The 20,765-nt window shown below is 36.0% G+C and overlaps 2 protein-coding genes across 2 annotated transcripts in view; both read left to right on the top strand.

Moving 5' to 3' along the window:
- Nucleotides 1-553: 553 nt before the first annotated feature.
- Nucleotides 554-13,672, top strand: LOC149018457 (protein GAMETE CELL DEFECTIVE 1, mitochondrial-like). Its single transcript, XM_089152697.1, has 3 exons — nt 554-1,343; nt 9,944-10,133; nt 12,967-13,672. Exons 1-3 carry the CDS (start codon nt 631-633, stop codon nt 13,183-13,185), a joined length of 1,122 nt encoding a protein of 373 aa, XP_089008823.1. The 5' UTR covers nt 554-630; the 3' UTR covers nt 13,186-13,672.
- A 3,335-nt stretch (nt 13,673-17,007) lies between these two features.
- LOC149018456 (HAD-superfamily hydrolase, subfamily IG, 5'-nucleotidase) overlaps nt 17,008-20,765 on the top strand; it is a 28,778-nt gene continuing 25,020 nt past the window's right edge. Inside the window, exons 1-6 of the mRNA XM_089152696.1 lie at nt 17,008-17,195; nt 17,301-17,334; nt 17,437-17,631; nt 17,752-17,888; nt 17,987-18,136; nt 19,066-19,167. Coding sequence (XP_089008822.1) covers nt 17,145-17,195; nt 17,301-17,334; nt 17,437-17,631; nt 17,752-17,888; nt 17,987-18,136; nt 19,066-19,167 — 669 coding nt within the window. The 5' untranslated portion in view covers nt 17,008-17,144. The remainder of the gene's footprint in view (nt 17,196-17,300; nt 17,335-17,436; nt 17,632-17,751; nt 17,889-17,986; nt 18,137-19,065; nt 19,168-20,765) is intronic.

The raw sequence follows: 20,765 nt of genomic DNA, 5'->3' as shown, positions 1-20,765 counted from the left end.
TTGAGCGGAATCGTCTTGATAACGTATTATAAAATAAAGAGAAAATATATTAGATACAAAGAAGAAAGACAAGATGAGTTCAATCAGAACTAATTCATTCAGTTGAGTGCATTACATATTTATAGTAGAAGGAGCATCTACTCTGATATGGAAATACAATATATGATTCTTCCACACAATAAGATATTATTGATATGGAAAGATAGATTGCCGCCCAAGATAGAAGGTGCATAGAATGGAAATATTGACTGCCAATATTGTGTAATGAGATGGTTGTGATCTTCACCAATATTGCATCCTGAGGTAATTGAGATCTTCACCAATATTGCATCCTGAGGTAATTGAGATCTTCAATTGGAAGTACAATCTCTTTGGGGTAATGGACATCCATAATAAATATTATTTATAACAGCTTTAAAATTTTATAGTTTTTATCAAATTTTAAATGAATACTTATGACGTCACTATCCAACAATCGGGACACCGGGTCAGTATCCATGGACCCGTCCAGTTCCCATTTGGAAAAACCAAAAACCCTACCATGAAAGAAGAAAGAAGCTGAAGCTCTATCGCAGACACTGATTTCGTAAGACTGCTCAAAGCTCTGAATAGAGAGATAGGCATGCAAAAATGCAGAGCTTGCATCGTATCTTCTCAAGACTCTCTGTTTCTCCTGCAACTTCAAGAGCCTTCCGAGAAGCCACAACCGATGATATCAGAATTGCTTCAAATGGTCTTGAATCCTTGAGAATTGCGTGGTCGAAATCATTCTCATCGAAATCGGGCGATGGTGGAAAGGATGAAGAGGATGAGTGGTCTAAAGGACGGAAGCCTGGTGGTTCGTCAACGGAATCAAATGACGGCTCCGATCTCGGTTGGGACTCTGTGTCGTCATGGTCTACTGGTCTCACCAAAGAGCACTTTGACGGTGCGGCAATCGGCCAGCAAGTTTCTCCTGGGGAAGGGGGTGTCGTGCCGTCGCCTTCGATGTCTTCGGAAGACGTTGACGAGGTTGCAGAGTTGGAGAAAGAGAACCGGAGGAGCAGAGCGTATGTTGATGGATGGGATGAGAGGATGAATGAAATGTATGTTTTGTTGAAGCAGGTGAGAGAGCCCGGTTCTAGGGGTACGTATTTGAAGGATTCTGAGAAGGCTGAGATATATCGATTGCACAAGGAGAATCCCGAAGTCTATACTATTGAGAAATTGGCCAAGGATTACCGTATAATGCGGCAGAGGGTTCACGCGATTCTTTGGTTGAAGGAGCTTGAGGAGGAAGAGGAGAAGAAGCTTGGTCACCCATTGGACGATTCTGTTGAGATTTTGATTGACACCTGCCCCGAGTAAGTGATATGAATTCTCCGGCTCACTTGTTTTCCTGTTTTCTTGACGAACATGTGTATTTGCGTGAAATTTGATTACTTGGATTTGGTTTATGCTTCTTGTGATTGATTGAGCATTTAAAATTTTTGGAACTATGGATGACTGGACTTCTATATCTTTCTTTAATTAAAATTACGGCATGTTATTCTTAAGAGCGTGGAAATGATTGTCATGTAGATAAAATCTAGTAATCTGTAGGTGGACATGGTTTCTTTGAAGTATTTTCGGTAGTTCCGGACCTTAATGCTGAAAATGCTGATTAGTGTTTTACTTCATTGAAAACAGACACTGTAATCAAAGATACGAATCTTGCTCTAGTATATGAGTGGTTTAGAATGAACTGGATTATCTATGAGCTTTCTAGTATTTTCTATCATGTAACTGATTACTGAATCGTCTACACAGACAGAACTGAGAAACCCCCTCTCCCACATCGGTGATCATGGAAAGGGTCATAGTTATGCTTGGGGTGAAAGATGCCTTGCATCACTAGAAGATTGGGATTATTGGTTAGTGTTAATAGTCTTGGTGCACTTGGCAGCCACTTAGGCCATATGGCCAACAACTGGATTATTGGCAAGATTATGGCATACAGGTGCACAAGTGATTTAATATGCTGCCACTGGATCTGATGGGTTTCTAAATACCTAAGGCTTAGGAATTAAGTAGCCTTTTGGAAACCTGAGTCGCATTGAAGGGTTATAGAAATCAGATCCTAGAAAAACCAAAGAAGTGAAGAACCAGATCATTGGGATGGATCAACACTCCATTAAAGGGTATATTTTTGAAGGAAAACAGCTCCTCATAATTAGGTCCAGACCTGATGGTCTGATGTGGAATTAGCAAAGAATCCTATTGATGAAACTATGCAACAGTTCAGCTGCCAGAACAGAGAATCAATGTCAGATCTAAATGGGATCAAACCAGCAATCAAGAGAAATCAAATTATTAGTAGAACTCAGCCATATAACCTGAAACAGTAACCAAAAATTGATGTAGTGGAAGAAACCAATGAAATAGGTATGCAACAGAACTCTGTAAAACCCGTAGGTGGCGTTTGGTTTCGCAATTCTGTTGAATCGGGTTTAGAATCATGTTTATAGGGAATCATGAGTGTGGAATTAGGTTCTGTAGAGTCATATTCCTAAAAAAAATCGTGTTTGGTTACCCTGATTTTGGCAAGTGAATCTGTCAGAATCAGCATTTGGTTACCCTGATTCTGAAAGTGAATCTGTCAGAATTAGCATTTGGTTATCGTGATTTTGAAAGTGAATCTGTCTGAAATAGTGTTTGGTTACCCTGATTATGAAAGTGAATCTGCTTTGTTATTTTATTTGATTAACCAAAGAGCATAACAAAAATTTACAAAATTCAATACATCAACCATGAAATTATTGAGACACATTTTTGGTCAAGATTAAATATCAGTAATTAAACATTAAACCTATTTTCACCCAGTTAATATGTTCCAACTTCCAACTCAGTCCGGTTGTTAACGAGTTCATCCTATAAGCTTTTTGAACCCATGGTTGTTAGTAAGTTTTGGTGAAAGTGATGTCACTAGTAAGGTATTTGATCCTCTGGCATTAAAATGGTTTTTTTTTGGGTTTTAATCCACAAACGCAACTAATTCAATCCAATGCATCAATCTTATTTACTTATAATAACCTAATCCTCAACTTTCCAAGTTGCACTAACAATTTTTTTGATTGTGTGTGTGAGCGCTACTAAAAGGCTAAGTATAAGATATGGAAGTTTGAATAGGGAAAATTTAGTAAATAGAGGTTAAGTATAGGGAAGCAATAGAAATTTGCTCTTATATTAACGTATTTAAAAAAAAACTAAGAGGGTTCAGAAAAATTTGAAAATCTTCAAATTTCTTACCATATTTATATCTAGTATGATATTTCTAACTGTAATTTTTATTTTACACTTTCAAAATCCAAAATATTTGTATGCAAAACAAAATAATATAAACACTGAACCCAATGACCTAATTATATTTCTTTGGATAACTTTCATTTAGCTCTCCTTTAATTTTCCTTGCAACTACCTAAGGGTGCTCAGTTTTCATTTGAAAGAAATTTGATGGCTGCTTCTGGTAATACCCAAACAAAGAAAACTTGAATTAAAAAAGGAATGCATAAATCATGATAGTCAGAAAGTATGCATTTCTAAATTTAGGTCATACCCAGACATTTAAATCATAACACCTATATTTTAAAGCAGTAACTTTGAATCAAAAAATGTTTATGTTGGTTATTATGATCTTGGATTATCTGGATCCCACCTACTATTACAGCCTTCAAGAATGGAAAGTTTTGAACCATAAACAAGATTTGCTACACATAATTTATAAACTCGTTAGTTGTAATGTATGTATATCCCAGATTAGTCTTCCAAGGGAAAAACATTAGCTTGCACAATGTACATGGCAAAAGGAAAGGTGGGTTTCCTCATTAGCACAGGATTCAGTAACCCGGCCATCTTTTTCTTGTACGTTATACAAAGTTATTTGTACACATTCAATGAATCTAGTTGGTTAACAAGGAGAATACAATGTTCATAAACTCAATGTTCATAACAAACATCAAATCCAGACCTTATTATGAAAGACAATAAGGTTGAACATTTACAAAATTATGCACATCTAACATTTCCATTTTATATTCCAAAGATCAAGATAGGAGAAGTTATGATATTATGTTGCATCCATCTGATCAGCTCCTTCTAAGTGAGGATTCTGTTGAAGAAATGCCTTCTTCCATCTAGACGTGAAATTATCAAGCCTCTCTATCTTGGAATAAAAGGCTTTACTCCCAAGACACCTTGCATTGCTTCAATGACATCTCTATCAAAAGAATCCAAGAGATCCATGGTTGCAGCAGTAACAATCCACACATACCCTTCACTCATCATTCCTGCTTCTTTTGCCTTTAAGAAAAAGCAAGAAACAAGAGAGTTTCTTGCTGTCATGTGCACCACAAAAACCCTGTTTTCCATGGTCATCAATTTGTACAGCTCTTCCAGAATCTGATCATCTGTTGCTGTAATTGAAATACTTAGCCGATATTTAACTTTGACATCTACCTGCTGCAAGGCATCAATCAAGTATGACAAATCCATTTCCATATTCGGTATCTTCAAGTACTGGAACTACTTCCCTCCACTGAAAGGCTTGAATTATTGTAGTAATAGCTTTAATTTGACAAGAGTCACTTTGAGCTGTTCGAACAAAATAAGGACTTCTATGTGCAAGAGATGGACTAGTTATGGAAAAAGATACTATAGGCACTTGAGCTCTGTCACCAAGATCTATCACAAACTCTGCTTCTGCAGATCGTTGAGGTCCAATAATAGTTTGCACCTCTACATTTTTGAGTAGATCAAGAACTGTATTCAAGAGCAGAAAAAAGAAATAAGTAATGTCACCTCACTAGACGATGAGAACAAATTGGGAAATATTCGGGCAATAATCCCATCTGCAGGCTTCTTAGAAGCTAAGAAACACTTCCTAACTACACCAAACATGGCTAAGAGGTCATTAAGAAATCTGTCAGCATTATATCTCAAGCAAACACCTCAAACATTATGGTGTGGTTTGGAAAAGAAATTGGTGTAAGGTAGCTTGTTATAGAAGACAAGTCATCCACTTATTTTTTATATTCTTAATGCTGTTCTCTGTTCTAATGATCTCATGAAAGATAGATGCTCTCTGAATGTCCTCTCTGTCAACACCTAATAAGGCTCAGAATTTTCCAGAAGCTTGATGGCAAACCACCTCTGTAGAGTATTCAATATGAGCTCCACAAAACTCATTCTTAATTTGGCTTGAAATGTAACAATTGCTTCTTCAGAAAAAATAAATTGGAAAACAAAGAACCAGGTAAGAAACCCAATCTATGAAATCAACAATTCATCCAGAATCTAGGTTTATAAACCTAATAAATACTTCAAGCTGATTCTGAAGTAGCATAAACCTAAAGATTTTGATTTTCTTTGTTTTTAGTAAATCTGTTTTTTCCATCAGTCAGCAATCATAAAAGAAGGAAAAAAACTTTGAAATTATGGACCAATGTTCACAAGAGGAATCCATGTTCTCCTATCTTTCACCCTGCTACTCTGCAGCACAACTCAGAACATTTATTGGTTTCTACCAATGTAAGCCCACAATCCCATGAAGTGAAAAACAAGTACAGAGTTGCCTTTGTGTCACATAAAGTGAATACCTGTTAGTTCCTATTATTGAACATGGCATTTTTGCAATGCATGTCTGACTTTGTCTATGTTGCACAATTTAGCTTCTTTGTTAACACTTCTCAAAAATACATTTCTTTTCTATGTTGTTTGAGTTAATGGATTGCAGGGTTATAGTGAGAGCCATATGGTAGTTAAATTTCGGCCTCATTTTCCATAGACCTGGTTGTTATTGGCATGTGCTCCTTGCTACTCTAATGCTCTTTAGGAAGTGAGAGTGATGGAGAAGCTCCAACTGCACTCAGTTACTATTGTTTTTATGTCATTGTTTTAGCTATAAATGGTAATAAATCACATTTTATCTTTCTGTAAAATCAAACTCAGAATTATATCTCAAGCAAACACCTCAGTTTAACAATATCTGAATGTAAAACCAGTCGCTATAAAAAGGGCAACCTTCCTTCAAATACAAGCTACAATTAATCAAGAAGTAACCATTACAAAATTCGATAACATGACTGATGCTTAATGGTAATCATCATTATCAAATACAAGCTACATTACTTTCTCTAAATATTAATCATCATTTTCAGAAAGATAATAACAAGTTTGAACAAAAACTTATAAGTTCAACTCTTATTTGTAACACTAAAGATTCATAGTGCATTGGATTCTGTTATATAGATTGCTAAAAACAGAGAGATTAATCATCAAAAAAACGTGTCGTACTGTAAATTGATGGGAACAGAGGTTACAACAGATGTCTTCCATCATTTCTGAAATTGATTGTCATACCAGACAGCATAATCATAAATCAGTATTGAATAAGAATCATAAGGCCCCAAAAAATTTCAAAATATGCCAAATCATAAGCATGAACATAGAATAATCCAGTTCTACTACCCTGTAGAATTTCTTTTCAGGTATTTAGTGTCTTGCAAAGTTGGAAGTGTGAATCCTTTACCTGGAAATAAAACAGCATCAACAGTCCAACCAGTCAGGCTGAACAGTTAAACCGGGTTGAGAACTTGAGACATAAATCTATGTTGCAGGTTAACCAACTATATAACTACCAGTCTCTAATCCAAAAAAATAAAAAATAAAAATAACTAATCGCTTAACTGCTTTGAATTTAGTGTATCCTTTCAGTGAGCAGGCTCATTGCAAGCAAGCCAGAACTTCTCCTGCCCATGTTAGTGACTTCTTCTCTAAAGGTAATAGCTACCTAACTTGACCTCAATTTTCGTTGAAGGTCAATTCAAACCTTGAACAATTGATTCAGGATTTCTTATTTTCTGCAACTAAAGGCGCTGTGAAACACATGAGCATAAGTCATTACATTTCTCACTTCATCATTGCTTTATCCATTTGTTTTCTATCCTATAAATAGCTCATGACTTCACTAATTTATTATCACTTCTTCCATCAACTTCTCATTTCCTTTTTCTTCCTAGATCCTATTTCATCTATAACCCAACTGCTATCAACTTCTCTGTAACTCACCCAGAATAGATGGAAATGAAGAAACCCATGAATTTTCTTCTCTCACTTTTTATCTTTCTCTTCTTTGTTCCATCCTCTGGTGGTTCTGCAACCTATAACATGGTCAGCTTAGGTGCCAGACCCAACAGCCGAACCAATTCAGCCCCTGCTTTCCAGTTAGACTGTCTTGATTACCAGGGAGAAAACTGGTACCATGCTGACCTAGACTATGAGACCTTCAAGCTGCTTCAGGTACTAATTTTGTTTAAACTCGATGATCTTTATTTTTTAAAGTATAGACAGCAGATCACCCTTGATCAAGATTAATTACCTTGTTGTTTAGTATCTTAAAAAGTGCCTGATCAACTTATTTAAGAAATGTCTACCGTCTTCAAAACTTCAAATAAATAATCAAGAGATTTGAACATGGTAGGTCATAAGCTACTACACTGTACCTTGTGCTTACAAATCTTCAAAGGAAATCTGTTAGGATCTATTAAAAATAAAGCAACACTTAGGATCTTATACCTGTGATTTGGTAGAAGTTGAACCACAAGAAGAAGCAGGACCAGCGCCGAACAAGAAGAAGATGCAGGACCAGCGCCGAGATGTTGTAGAAAAAGAAGCTTGACACTGAACTTGCGCACCTCAACGATGGAGCTCAAGGATGATGTTCCGTGACAGATGTTGATTTAGAAGAAGAAGAAGTTCAACCTGCAACTCACGATACGGCAACAAAAGCTCAACGATGGAGCTCAACCAAATGTGTCTCGTATACAAAGCCAACGTTTTGTAGAAATGGGAAGAAGAAGATAAGATCCTAGAATGAGGTTCGCATGATAAAATGGAGCTCGGACGAAAAGAACACCCTGCGAGAATGAGAACCCTAGACAAAAAAACCCGATAATGGTGATTCTGTTTGAGTCTCCCAAATTTATACCACGGTTCGATTTTGGTGAGTCTGTTTGGAAACCACCTCTTGAGGTGGTTTCCAGTGGGAATCAGCTAGATTCCGACCCAATATTAAACCAAACACGATTTTTTTGTTGGACTCATGATTCCCTGGAATCTGATTCCAGAGAATTGCGGAACCAAACGCCACCTTAGCAAATTCTTGTTTTGAAACCAGGAAGTGTTTGAGAGTCAGGTCTGATTGATAGTTGTGGAAACAGAAGTGAAATCAGAATTCAAACTTAGGGTGTTGAATGCTGATTGTGAAATCATAAATTAATGATGACTGACTTAAATCAGAGGAGCAGGTAGATCAGTATTTTCTTATTACATTCATAGACAATCTTTCCCTTCATGGAGAGGGCTCGTGGATGCTTTGCTTACAAAGGACTAATAGTTCCTATGGTGGATGGGTGTTATCCCATTTTTCTTCTACAGTTTATCATGAAGAATCACTAGAGCATTGGCAAGGGGGTGAAACATTGCAATGCGCAAGAAGGTGACCTGGTTCTTCGAGAACAGAGGGCCTCACTCAAGGTCTTAGAGGAAGTTGAGACCCAATTCAAGCAGGCCATTCACGGTGAAGGAGATCTTCCAAAAAAAAGCAGTACATATTGTGGAATTACATGTAGAGGAAACCAAGGTGATCCAAGTGCTTCACTTCCTTGCCATGACTTGCTTGAGCATTTTATTTGCATGCCAACTTCAATTTGCTTGAGCTGTCTGCATCAAGATTCAAGGAGTTGGTTTGAAATATTTTGCAATACCACCAAATTCAGCTGAAACTTCGCACATTTCGGTGGTTGAATGATCATATTTTGGCTAAAACTACGCCAGGACCCTGATTAAGTATCATTAAACACAATGGGACCTTAAAATTGTTAAAATCACAAACTCAATGTTGGCTTAATTTTGTACCTTAGGTTGGCTTTGTACAGCATATCTTGGCTGTAATTTCTCAAATATAGCCTATGCTACATATAATCTAGTAATTTAACTAACAAAAATTAACGAAAACAACTGAAATACGCATTTAAATTGAGAAAAATCAATATTGCTTTAATATTATTAAATGTCAATATTAAAATGTTGAAGTGTTAGAATTTATAAATCCAAATGCACCACATAGGTACTAGTGTTTTTAAGTATACTTTGCATGTGAATACTCAACCGCTAAATATGAACCTTATTTTTTTGGGGGAAAAAAAAGTATGGCGATTGAATCAATTGTTGAACCTGAAAATTGAATCCATCACCTTGAAATTAGAGACTAGCTTATGATATCTAACATTCAAAAATTGAAGCCAAGGTTTGGAATTCGTTTCGATTCAGTTACAGAAATTTCTACTGAAATTTCGGTGAAACATGCTACAATGGTTACAAGAAATTTCATATCAACCAAATGCAAGACCAAAATATTTTGTCACCATAATCTTGACATTGTTAGCTTGAACCTTCCCTCTCTTCTGAGATACTGGATGATTCTGGTATGACGCCTAGACATCACTTAGCAAATACATTAGCTCACACACAAACACTGTCATTTGCCACTAATGACAGTAGTCTGGGCTAATAAGCAATTTTTTCCTATAAGCATGTTTTAGGATCATCCAGATGCTAGTCATTTGTGACAAGTGATAGTATTACTGGAAGAGCCTTTCTGATGCAGCATAGCTTTGAACCAACTAAAATCTGAACCGAACTAGGGTCCAACTATGGATTTTACTCAAGTATATATTTGGGATTCTGTTATTTATTTTATTGGGATAATTATGTAAGGTTTTCTTCTTTCTTTCCTTCTTTTCTTTTTTTTTTTTCTTTTCTTTAGAGGACTAATGCCTTTGTCATTAGGCTGATGGTTGAATTTTTTCCTTGCCTGAGGCAGTTTCCAGGTAAACCTATATTGTTCATACTAATGCTTCTTTTTCAGGTTCTTTAGGTCTCACGATATGGAATTTCATGTTGCTTCCCTTCCTTACAAACCTGATTTCAAGGTAATGCCAGAGGGCTGGGATGGTACTGCCAAAGATCCCGATGAAGTTCATTTTGAGATTTCCATGAAGGAAGATGAAATGTTATATCAAGAATTTTTACAAAGGATGAACTTCAACAAGAAAAAGGTACATTCAGAATGTGCTCTTAATACCTTACTGTGATCAGCATTGATCTTGTTGACTTATTTAGTTTTAATCAATTGATCACTTTTAAAGTTTAGAGCAAATTGTACTGGCACCCCAAAATGGAGGCCTTAAAGCACTGACACCCCACTTTGTGTTTAAAAAGCACAGACTCCAAAATTGGATTTTCGTTGGATATATTTGTCAAATTTGTCACTGAAAACCTTTCAGACACTGTTTATTATAGGGATATTTTTGAAAATAAATAGTGATTTAACTGTTTTCAGTGATAAATTTGACAAATATATCCAACAAAAATCCAATTTTGGGGTCTCTGTGCTTTTTGAACATAAAGTGGGGTGTCAGTGCTTTAAGGCCTCCATTTTGGGGTGCCAGTGCAATTTGCTCTAATGTTTATAAGCCTCAAAATGACATACTTATGAATTGGTTTTCAAAAATAAATCTCTGGTTGGATTCTTGTAGTTGATACCAAGATCCTTACGAGAGGAATTTTGAGGAATCCTTGTGTAGAAGGTCCCAGTGCTCCTTTTTTTTTTTTTCCTTTTTCCTTTCCTGGTAAATATTATTAGCATTATATGCAACTTGCAGTTTGGATGGATTGGTAGGTATGAACTTGTGTTATTGTCTATGGTTTCTTGTATGGGGGCTGAACTGTTCCTTTACCATACTCCCTAGTAATTTTGTTTCCCCTCTTTGTTTTATTGATATTCTGTATGGCTAAATAGTATTAGAACTTTTAAATCCAAGTATCTGGTTCCATTCTGCTACTTCTGAGTTCTGACCATTGGATTGAGGAACCCATCTCTTGAATATCATCCTGCTGAGTCCTGCCCTCTTTTCTTTTAAAGAATCTTATGCCATAATCTGATAGATTAGATCACTGGGTGAATTAAACCTGAATTGGTCCCATATCCATCAGTTTATAAAATTGCTCATTTGTTCAGCATTTCAGAAAGTTTCCTTTGGTTTCCTTCTGCCCATCTCTTTCGATTAATCAAAACCTTAGTTTTTATTATTGGGCCCATTACCAATGCCAGATAAATAAAAAATTGGTTTATTTTAGTTGGAAATAGACTTTGTGTTGGGGATTCTATAGATGTTGGACCTTCGGTCTGACAAACTTCCATTTTGCTAAAGCTACTTTGATAGTTTGATGGGCCTAAATATTTATTAGTCATGCAAAATTAGGGTAGAGTTTTTTGCCCATTCTTTTTCTGTGAAGAAGTTATTTAAGTCAGAGTCCTAGAATCATTAGGAATTCAAGTTTAGATTATTATAGTTTTATACTTTTATGTTCTTTTGGAGTCCCACTCAAGTGTCAAATAGTAGTATGTTTGACTGTCAGAGTGAGTGAATGGATCTCTACATAAATGTTGACGACTTATGGCCTCAAACACGATTTTATGTAATCAATTAAGATTTTCTGAATTTCAGTAGTATTTGAAGCTCACTGACTGTATCTGCTGATATAACTGGGTATTTGGTAAGAGTTGGGAAGCATCTGAGATGTTTGTATTCTGTTGTAAAGTTTTTCCTGACTCAGGATGTTTAAGATTCTGCTATGAAGTAATTTCTATTACCCTATTAAGGCCTTGGACTGGTTGACATTAATTACCTACAAATAACCCTTTTGGACCTTGCCTCGATTACCGAGTTTCATCTAGCCTTTTGATCATCAACCTTTCCCACATACACATACAGTAACATTTTAAAATACCTATGATTGCACCCCCCTTTTTTGGAACTTCACAAAACTGCAAAAGGACATTGTTGTTGGTTCTTGGGATAGTTTGGGCTTGTATTTGTATGTATGCTAGGCTGATTTTGTGTTCTTTTAAAAAAAAAATAAAAAAAGAAAGAAAGAAAAGGAGAGAGTTTTTTACGTGTGCCCCACTTAAGTTGGGATAAAACTTGTATTGCCTCCCTTAAATGGCTTAAATTACATGTAACCCACAACTAAACTATGTCTAGTCCACAACATAACAGGCTTAGTTATTGCCAGTTAACTCCTAATATGAAATGACCAAAATACCCTCCCAATATTAAAATTGCTAAAATACCCTGCTTTCTGATTCCATACCCAACCCTTAGGTGGGTGAAGGAGGAACCTTGCCGGAACTTACCCACCACTGCCCCCACCTTCCCCCAGCCAGAGAATTTTGTAATTTGGTGACTTTCCTGATCCTGAACTTAATAACCGTTACGTCCTTAATTATGTCCTGAATGTCGGGTGAAACTACCACTGTTCACAATGTATCACTCAGGGTGTCTATAGGGATTCCTGAGTCAACATCATTCATTATTTGAATGGTAAATCCAATTCCTCTTATCATTTTGACCATTGAAATTTGTTCTAGTACCTTCTATTGTTTTTGTTTAGAGTTGCTAGTGCCCATGTTTTCTATCCTTCCCAAGATAATATGTTTGTGTTATATTATATCATTGGGTAGGGTCAATATCTTTGCCAAGGTGTGGAGGTTTTTGACAAAATGCAGAATGATACATTGCTGAGTGATGTCTTGACATGTTTGTTGATCAATTATTGATGCATGTAGTTGTAATAGTGAACATGCAAGTGCTTGTATGGTCATATGTTAATGGTGATATTCTTGTCACGTTGCTTGACAATTAAGGTGTTGTGGCTTAGGTATCGACTGGTGAAATACATCACATTGTTTTCCAAAAAGGAAAAATACATCACATTAGTGGCCTTGAAACTTCTGTTTACATTAGTGTTGTTTAAGGAATGTTGTTTTATTTTCTGTATTTATCGTTTCCGAAACCATTATAAAATTTCAACATGGGATTATTGCAGATGGCTGGGGAGGTTAAATGTCACAAATACAGTAGGAGACGTCCTGATGCAGGCTGGAACTTCACTGTTGAGAAACTCGGTCCACGTGGGAAGCGAGGAGGTGGAGGTGGTTGGAAATTTGTAAGCTTACCAGATGGATCTAGCCGACCATTGAATGAAATGGAGAAAATGTATGTAAAGAGGGAAACTGTACGCCGTCGCCGTAAGATCCTTCCTTGATGAACATTTCCTTACTTAGACCAGATGGAGTTATGAAGGTGGTTAGACGATGTTCGTTTGTTTTCTACATCGCAAATTTCTTTCATTTGAACATCTTCCATAACTTGTGTAAAAGTGAAAGTTGGCCTAAGATGTGTTTCTACCATATTTATCACTCTGCAGGGAATGACCTTGGCTGCTAGTTTTATCATTATTTGAACTCCTTTTTCGACAACAATTACGTCGAGAACTTTGAGCTTGACATTCATTTCATTAGTACTCATAAATTTGCTACTTGCTAGATCCATTTATGGGTATAGTCATAACAAACATGAATGCTTGCAGATCAAAATAGAAGTGATCCACAAGGGCTGCTCCAGCCCATTGGATGTACTGCTTGTTTTACAGGAAAGTGAGCTAAGCACATTGTATTTTTGTTTTTCATGAAATTCCCTTGCTCTCCACATAAATGGCAAAAATGAGACATATGATACGTTGCTTTGATAATAGGTGTGAGTGATCCAGGCTCGAAGGACAAGGACAATAATATGCATAGAATTAGGGAGTTTGTTTGAGTTCAGCGGCTGAAGGAGAAGTTCTCAGCATTTAGGATTTCTTCTAGGAATTTCAGAAGCGATGGAACGTACTTATGTTGGTTGTTAACTCTGTTACGACCCCAGTTTTCATAGGCTTGGTGGGGCTTATATTACGAACATTCAACTAGGGACGTGACGGTTCTTCTCTTTGTTAACATGTTTATAACCACTAAAAACAATGCTAAATTAAACATTTTCAAAGACAAAAATAGACAATCTGTTAAGAGTCATAAACACGTGTACAGTTCAAAGTCTTCTTATGTTTACATTTGAGTTTTCAATAGTATCTAGTTAAGTACATACAGTTTCAAAAAAATATACACATCCACAGTCTAGTTAAGCAAACATTAGTTGCAACAAAAAAGAAAGTTTTCTATTTTTTATGTTAAAGGCATTGTCAGGTGGTAGTACCCTTATTCTATCATATATCTGGGGACTTGTCAACATTTACAATAGTAAGCTTTGTGGCTCAGTAAGCAATATAGACAACCATGTAAATAAGTTAGGCATCGTGCATCCATTATCACATCAAAGTCATATAGCATTATGCATTTCAATTTTCTTTTCATTTTCGAAGTATAGTTCTTGTACTTCCTATTTTCTTTGAAAGGTCTGATTTTCGGTCCTGACTACCTTCCCATGAGGCGGTTTGATCATATAAATAAGGATGGGTCTATTGAGTAAATATTAAAAATTAATTAAAAATTGATATTCATTGGGTTTCACCCTTACTTATGTGCTCAAAATCTATAAAGGAGCACATTATCCTCCAGTGGAGGTGACTGGACTCTGACTTCCTGTATCTAATAGCCCTTTCACTGATTGGTTGATTTCCTCTCCTTTGGATAACTAGAGTTCTACTCATTTTTTTCGGTTCCAATCACCTCGCAATGAAAATTTTCTTACAAACAAAAAAGGATGATTAAGAATTTGCGAATCTCTTTTGCATGGGTATATCTTGAAACACATCTGTATCTTTTTATAGGATAAGAGTTTGTTCTTTGTTATTATTATTAGTTTTCTTTATAAATTTCTATTTTTATTTAGAGGTGTTGACTTTTTACCTGATAAAAAATTAATTTTAAACTCTGAGATTTTATTTTATTTTTGTTTGGGTAAGATGAATTGTGACGCTCATGCCTTCAAGTGTGGGGTCGAGCTTCAGTTTTTAAACACACCAAAAGGACAGTCGAGATCGAAATCACGGTCAAGATTTCGATCTTGACCGTCGGCTTGCACATTAAATGCGCAGCATTGAAGTCCGGAATTCGAGTGTGAGAATTGTATAATCTAACATTATGGAACACAACTCGAGGGTATATCCTTGGGGCTTGTGCCTTGATGCCTAGTTGTCTGATGTGGATTGGGGAGGACATGGTTGCACCTGCCCTTTACCCTGTTTCTGCCAGTGCCTTCAACCCTTTCCCCACCCTCTTACCCTCAACCTACCCCAGGTCCCCACAGTCGACAACAATAAGTATGGACATATAAATATGTCATAGAATCACCATTGCAGAGAGGAAATGTATTCATCTCAGCATTCGTTGTTTTTATGTACCACTAAGTACTAGAAATTGATTGCCAATTCCCATTCAAGCCAATGGGTGTTTGTGTGTTTCTTCAATCAATTGTTCTATACCTTGATGCATCCCATGATATTAACATTATTAGACATTGCATTTTATTAAAAGGATATAATAACATTCACATTGTTGGAGAGGTATCTTTGTATATTATATAAAAATAACTAGTTAATTGCAGGCCTACCCTACCTAATGCTTTGATTTGGTTTGAGATGACAATAATATTAGGGTTAACTTAGGGTACCCTGATAATATATTTTCAACAATTATGGTTACTTGAAATAATAGGATAATTATTGTTGCCTACCTGCAGTATAGTTAAATTACAATCTTAGCATCCATATTTTTTTGAAGTTACTTGTCAAATCCTGTACTTTATTTGTTTTTACTAGTCTCTCTTGTTGCTACAACCATTTGGTAACATGCACTAGGAAAAATTTGACTGTTAAGTAATGATGTGGCATCTTTTTATTTTTGTAAAATGACCAAATAACCTCAACTTGTGGTTGGTACGATTTAATCTTTAATTAAATTATGTATGAACAAAATTGAAAAAAAACGTAAGAGAAAATTACATACAAATCCCTTAGATTTGCAACTAATTACATCTATCTCCTACTCTTGAAAAAAATTCAATTACAAATACATAATTTTTTGTTGGATAACTAATTATAGATGCACCTTTACTATTAAGAACTTTAAAGTTTGACGATGATGTCATAATTAAAACAAATATTTGAAATATCAATTTTGCCCTTTATTATCCTAAGTTTTTTATTTTTATTTTTAATACCTGTTCTACCTTTCATCTTTCTATTCTATCCTCTCTCAATTTTCTTTTTTCGACTCTAACAATTATACCACTTAGGTCAACATTATCAACACCAAACGATCAATAACCAAAAGCTTGATGACCTGAACCATATAGTTACTAGAGCCAAGTAAGGAGAAAGTCAAAGAATAGGGTCAAGAAAGGAGAGAGACTATAATAGAGGGACGATGATAAAATTAGTATTGTAAAGAAACAGAGTTGTTCTAGTGGTGAAACCAACACCTCTTAGTGAAGACGTCATGGGTTCGACTCTTGCTGAGGCATATTTAATTTCTCCATCATCCGGCTTAGTAAACCCTTTGTACAAAAAAAATAAAGGTAAAATTGATACTTTAAATATTTATTTAGTAATAACATTATCAGCTAAACCTTGCTTAAATAGACCAAATTACTTACCACTTGGACCAATCCATTGGTTTGTAATTTTCTTTTCTGAAGAGTAATAAATATAATAGAACTGCAGGGAGTACAGAATTTGCTCAAATATAAATAAAAAACCTAACCAACGGGGGTTGGTCCAAGTGGTAAGCAGCTTGGTTCGCTTAAGCAAGGTTCCGGTATCGAATCCTTGTGAATGCAAAAAATCCCCGCTGAGAGACTCACCCACCACAGCCAGGTGTGCGACGCGGGTCGAACCGCCGGTTTATAAACCGGGGTTGACAAACCAAAAAAAAAAAAAAAAAAACCTAGGAAAGCTCCTCGTTCCATTTCATTGGCGGTTTGCTGATGTAGCAACTAGCAAGAACTGGTACAAGCAAAAATTTTCCCACTCAGCACACTGGGTCGTTAGACGGTGAATGTATATGCTTCCGTCCATCGTTTTATTGATAAACTGATTATCTTTTTGGTATAAAACTATAAATAGTGTCATTAAGAATCAAAATCACATTTTTGAAGATCCGAACATATATTACGATACAACCCTATTCACCTGTTCGAATATTCAGAGATAGATTCCGCCACTGATTCATGGCTATGGCTTCAATGCGCAGGCTTCTTCGTTTCTGCTCATCAATACAAGTATCTTTCTCACCAACTTCAATTACTCTTTCATTCATTTCTCTGATTATGATAGCTTGTTTAAGTTTAGTATTCATTGATGTTTTTACGTGAATACTCTTGCAGAGAACGAGCTGTACTGGTACAGGAGCACGAAAAGGTCATCTTTTTACTTCAATCATGTTCTTGTTATCTTTTATCAATTGTGAAAAATGCGAAGAAGTGAAGAACGATTTAGCATATTGAAGTTTATTTATTGTAGGCTTTGGATTGAGATTTAGTTCAACAGTTGCACCTGTGGAAACAGTTTTAAAGTGTGAACCCGAGCATCGGCAAGCTGAACTAGATGCGATTGAAGATGAGATTGCCAAGATCAGTCACGAATTCGACGTTGCTAAACAGAGCTTCCTCAAGATTCCAGAGGCACTCAAGCAAATGCCGAAATTAAATCCTAAAGGTTCATTTTTTCCCCGTCCCAAAAGGCCTTTTCTTTGATGGTTTTTGCTTTATAAAATTCGTTAACTTAATCTTGTTTGATTTCTGAGTCCTGATTCTGTGTTCTGCTGTGGGATTTTAGGTATATATGTTAATAAAAATCTAAGGCTGGACAAAATACAAGTTTACGGCTTTGATTATGACTACACATTGGCTCATTATTCCTCTAACTTACAGAGTTTAATATATGACCTTGCAAAAGAGCACATGGTTAATGAGGTTAGCCTGTGGATTTCTGATATAGTACACTATTTTCCCTCCCCCATTTTTTTCTCATTTCATTGATTTCTTCTTTTTTGTTTTTTGGGCCTCGTCAGTTTAGGTATCCGGAGAGTTGCCTTAAATCTAAATATGATCCTGCATTCCCCATCAGAGGTCTATATTATGATAGGCAGAAAGGATGTCTACTGAAGTTGGATTTCTTCGGTTCCATTGAATCTGATGGATGCTTCTTTGGCCGTCGCAAGGTACTTAAATTGAACTTGTTTGGATATCATTTTCTTATCCTCGTATGGTAATTGTTGGGTGCTCCTGTGCCCTTCTGTTATCCCAGGAGAAGAGGTTCATCTTCATAAATCTATGATTGTATGGTAGAAGTAGAAGCTCCTTTTCCGCATAGGCATTCCTTTGCTAACTATGAAAGCTGAGAAAACTATACGTTTTGTTAATGTTCTATTTTTATTGGAAAAACAACATCTTTGATGACTTTCCCTCTCTTTTGGTATGCTTCATTTGCCAAAATTCAGCCCTGTTGGTGCAAATGTTATGAACAAATGCCTCCATGGAGTCATGGACTAACATTCTTTCAGATGAAACTTGATCTAACCTATTAAAAATAAGAAAGAAAAAACAAACTCAATCTAGCACATTTTTTCTGTTGATTTACTTTTGCAATTTTTCATGTTTGCTGTGGTATTTATTTTACAATCATTTTGTATGTGGTGATTGCATGAAGTACAAACTGAGAAAAGGATTATTGAATGAAAAAATTACACACTCTGGAAGTGTCTTCCTTATGGGCTTGTGGATTCCATGTCATATACCATCATCATTTATAATAAAAGTGAAGGTGTTGTAGATGTGAATGATAAAGGGGGAAATGGTACCCTTTCATCATTTAGATTCTTAAATAAAGTATCTTATTGTCATTTTGACTTTGAACTGTTCTCTTTTCCTCTCTTTAACTTGCAAAAGTTACATGAGATCTATTGGTATAATTTCTTTTTTCATGACAAGACTCCAAAATAAAAGGAAAGGAGATCACATGTTATTTCATGTATAAATTGTAGGAAGGAATTAATTAAGAATCTACTCTTATTTCATGTATAAATTGTAGGAAGGAATTAAATTAAGAATCTACTCTTTCATAATATTATCTTTCTATATTGACATACAGCTGAGGAGGGAGGAAATAAAAAAGTTATATGGGACTCGTCATATTGGTCGAGACCAAGCACGATCACTTGTGGGTCTGATGGATTTCTTTTGTTTTAGTGAGGTAAAGTTAACTAATGATTTTGGTTGTTTCTATGTCCTCTATCTTCAATACGTCTATTTCTTGTTCTTCGATTATTTGCATGTTTTGATATGGAAAGTCCAAAGGGCCATTTGAGTACAAGCTCTTGAGTCTCGGGTATGTACAATGTGCCACAGTAAAATCTATGTAACATATTCCTTCTAATCTTATGAAATTATGTTATATTTATATCCTGTTCCCCATGCATAAACCTGTTCAAATGTAAGCTTTTTTCCCTGAGATATCTTCATTAAATATGCTCATATATAAGTTAGTATCTTTTTGGTGTGTTGGGGGGGGGGGTTAGGTAATAGAATGAAATTGCTTGGTTTCCTCTTTTATGGATACATGTGTTGTAACATGGAAGCAGAGGTAGAATTGTCCATAGGGTTTTATCTATGTTGTGTTGAGGGTATATTTGTAACTTGCGCTCTCCATCTCTGATTATAACATAGAGGGCTTCTATAACATTGATTTAAGTTCAATTCCTAAAATATTCTTCGTGGCTCCGGAGAAAGAATGATTTTGGGATGTGTGCTCCCATGCTTGTGAAGTTATTATGCCATGTCAGCGGCTTTTGTTCCCACTGATGCAGATTGAGCACCAAATTGGGCTTCTTTTCTTAGGAATTACCCCAGGTATGGTTACATTGGCAAGGGGCCTTTGGTCTGCATTGTTACTGGCCAACTTATTGGACCTAAAAACATGGGCAGAGTAGTTGAGCACGAAAATGGGTACTTTGTAATTTAAAGTTTAGAACTGATTTGATTTTGTTGTGTTGGTTAGAAGTTAGGAATCCTAGTTTGTTTTAAAGTAGTTAGGCAGTTTCTAAAGTTTTCCTATGTTATTTGGCTTTCTATTTCTGTCTGAGTTGAAGTCCTAGCCATAGTAGGATTTCTATTGTTTCTATTTTTAATTTCTTTGTCAAGTCCTACTAGTATTGGAATTTTTATTGTTTGGTCCTATAAATACCCTCTTAATGGTGAATAAAGTAGATCAGATTATTAGTAAATTTGTTTGTGCAACTTGGCTGCTGCTTCTTTCCCTTGTTTGGAAAACCTGCTGGTGTCTAAACTTCAGTTCCCAGGTGGTTCAAAGTCTAGTAGGATTGTTGGTGCTATGTGCTAAAAAGCTAGCCCCTTTCTTTGAAAGTGGAACCAGTCTACTACTAGGATCTGCCATATCAATAGGCTTGGGAGTTAGAGCCACCTTAGAGCCACCTCTCCTTCTTCCCCCCCCCCCTCCCTCTTTTTTTTTTGTTTTGGAAAACATAGCTAAATATATCCTGTCCACAGCTTAGGTCTACTGTTGGAATCCATCCAAAATCCATCCCACAGCCTATACACGTCATCCCCTTCATCCTATTAGAGTATACACCAATTTAGTATTTATTATCCAAAGTTTTACCCCCTTTCTTGGATTTTCAGTTTCCTCAAGAAACGTAAATTTCCGATGTTAGATCTACATTGATCTAACCGTCAGATTTGGCTTTAAGTTAGAACATGCTTCCTATACATTATCCCCGAAGTTCCCTCCATCCCCATTTTCCACAGGATTTCCTAGTCCATTAAGCTGTATGT

Source organism: Hakea prostrata, chromosome 4 (assembly GCF_041222555.1).
Source record: "Hakea prostrata isolate BN-2017 chromosome 4, UWA_Hpros_2, whole genome shotgun sequence".
NCBI classification, from domain to species: domain Eukaryota; kingdom Viridiplantae; phylum Streptophyta; class Magnoliopsida; order Proteales; family Proteaceae; genus Hakea; species Hakea prostrata.
Note: the sequence above shows the minus strand (reverse complement) of the source record. Positions and strands in the feature narration are given on the sequence as shown.

Coding starts and splice junctions, on each gene's coding strand:
- LOC149018457 (XM_089152697.1), top strand. CDS start 631: ATGCAGAGCTTGCATCGTATCTTCTCAAGACTCTCTGTTTCTCCTGCA. Junction 1,344..9,943: donor TTGATTGACACCTGCCCCGA/GTAAGTGATATG, acceptor CTTCTTTTTCAG/GTTCTTTAGGTCTCACGATA. Junction 10,134..12,966: donor TGAACTTCAACAAGAAAAAG/GTACATTCAGAA, acceptor GGATTATTGCAG/ATGGCTGGGGAGGTTAAATG.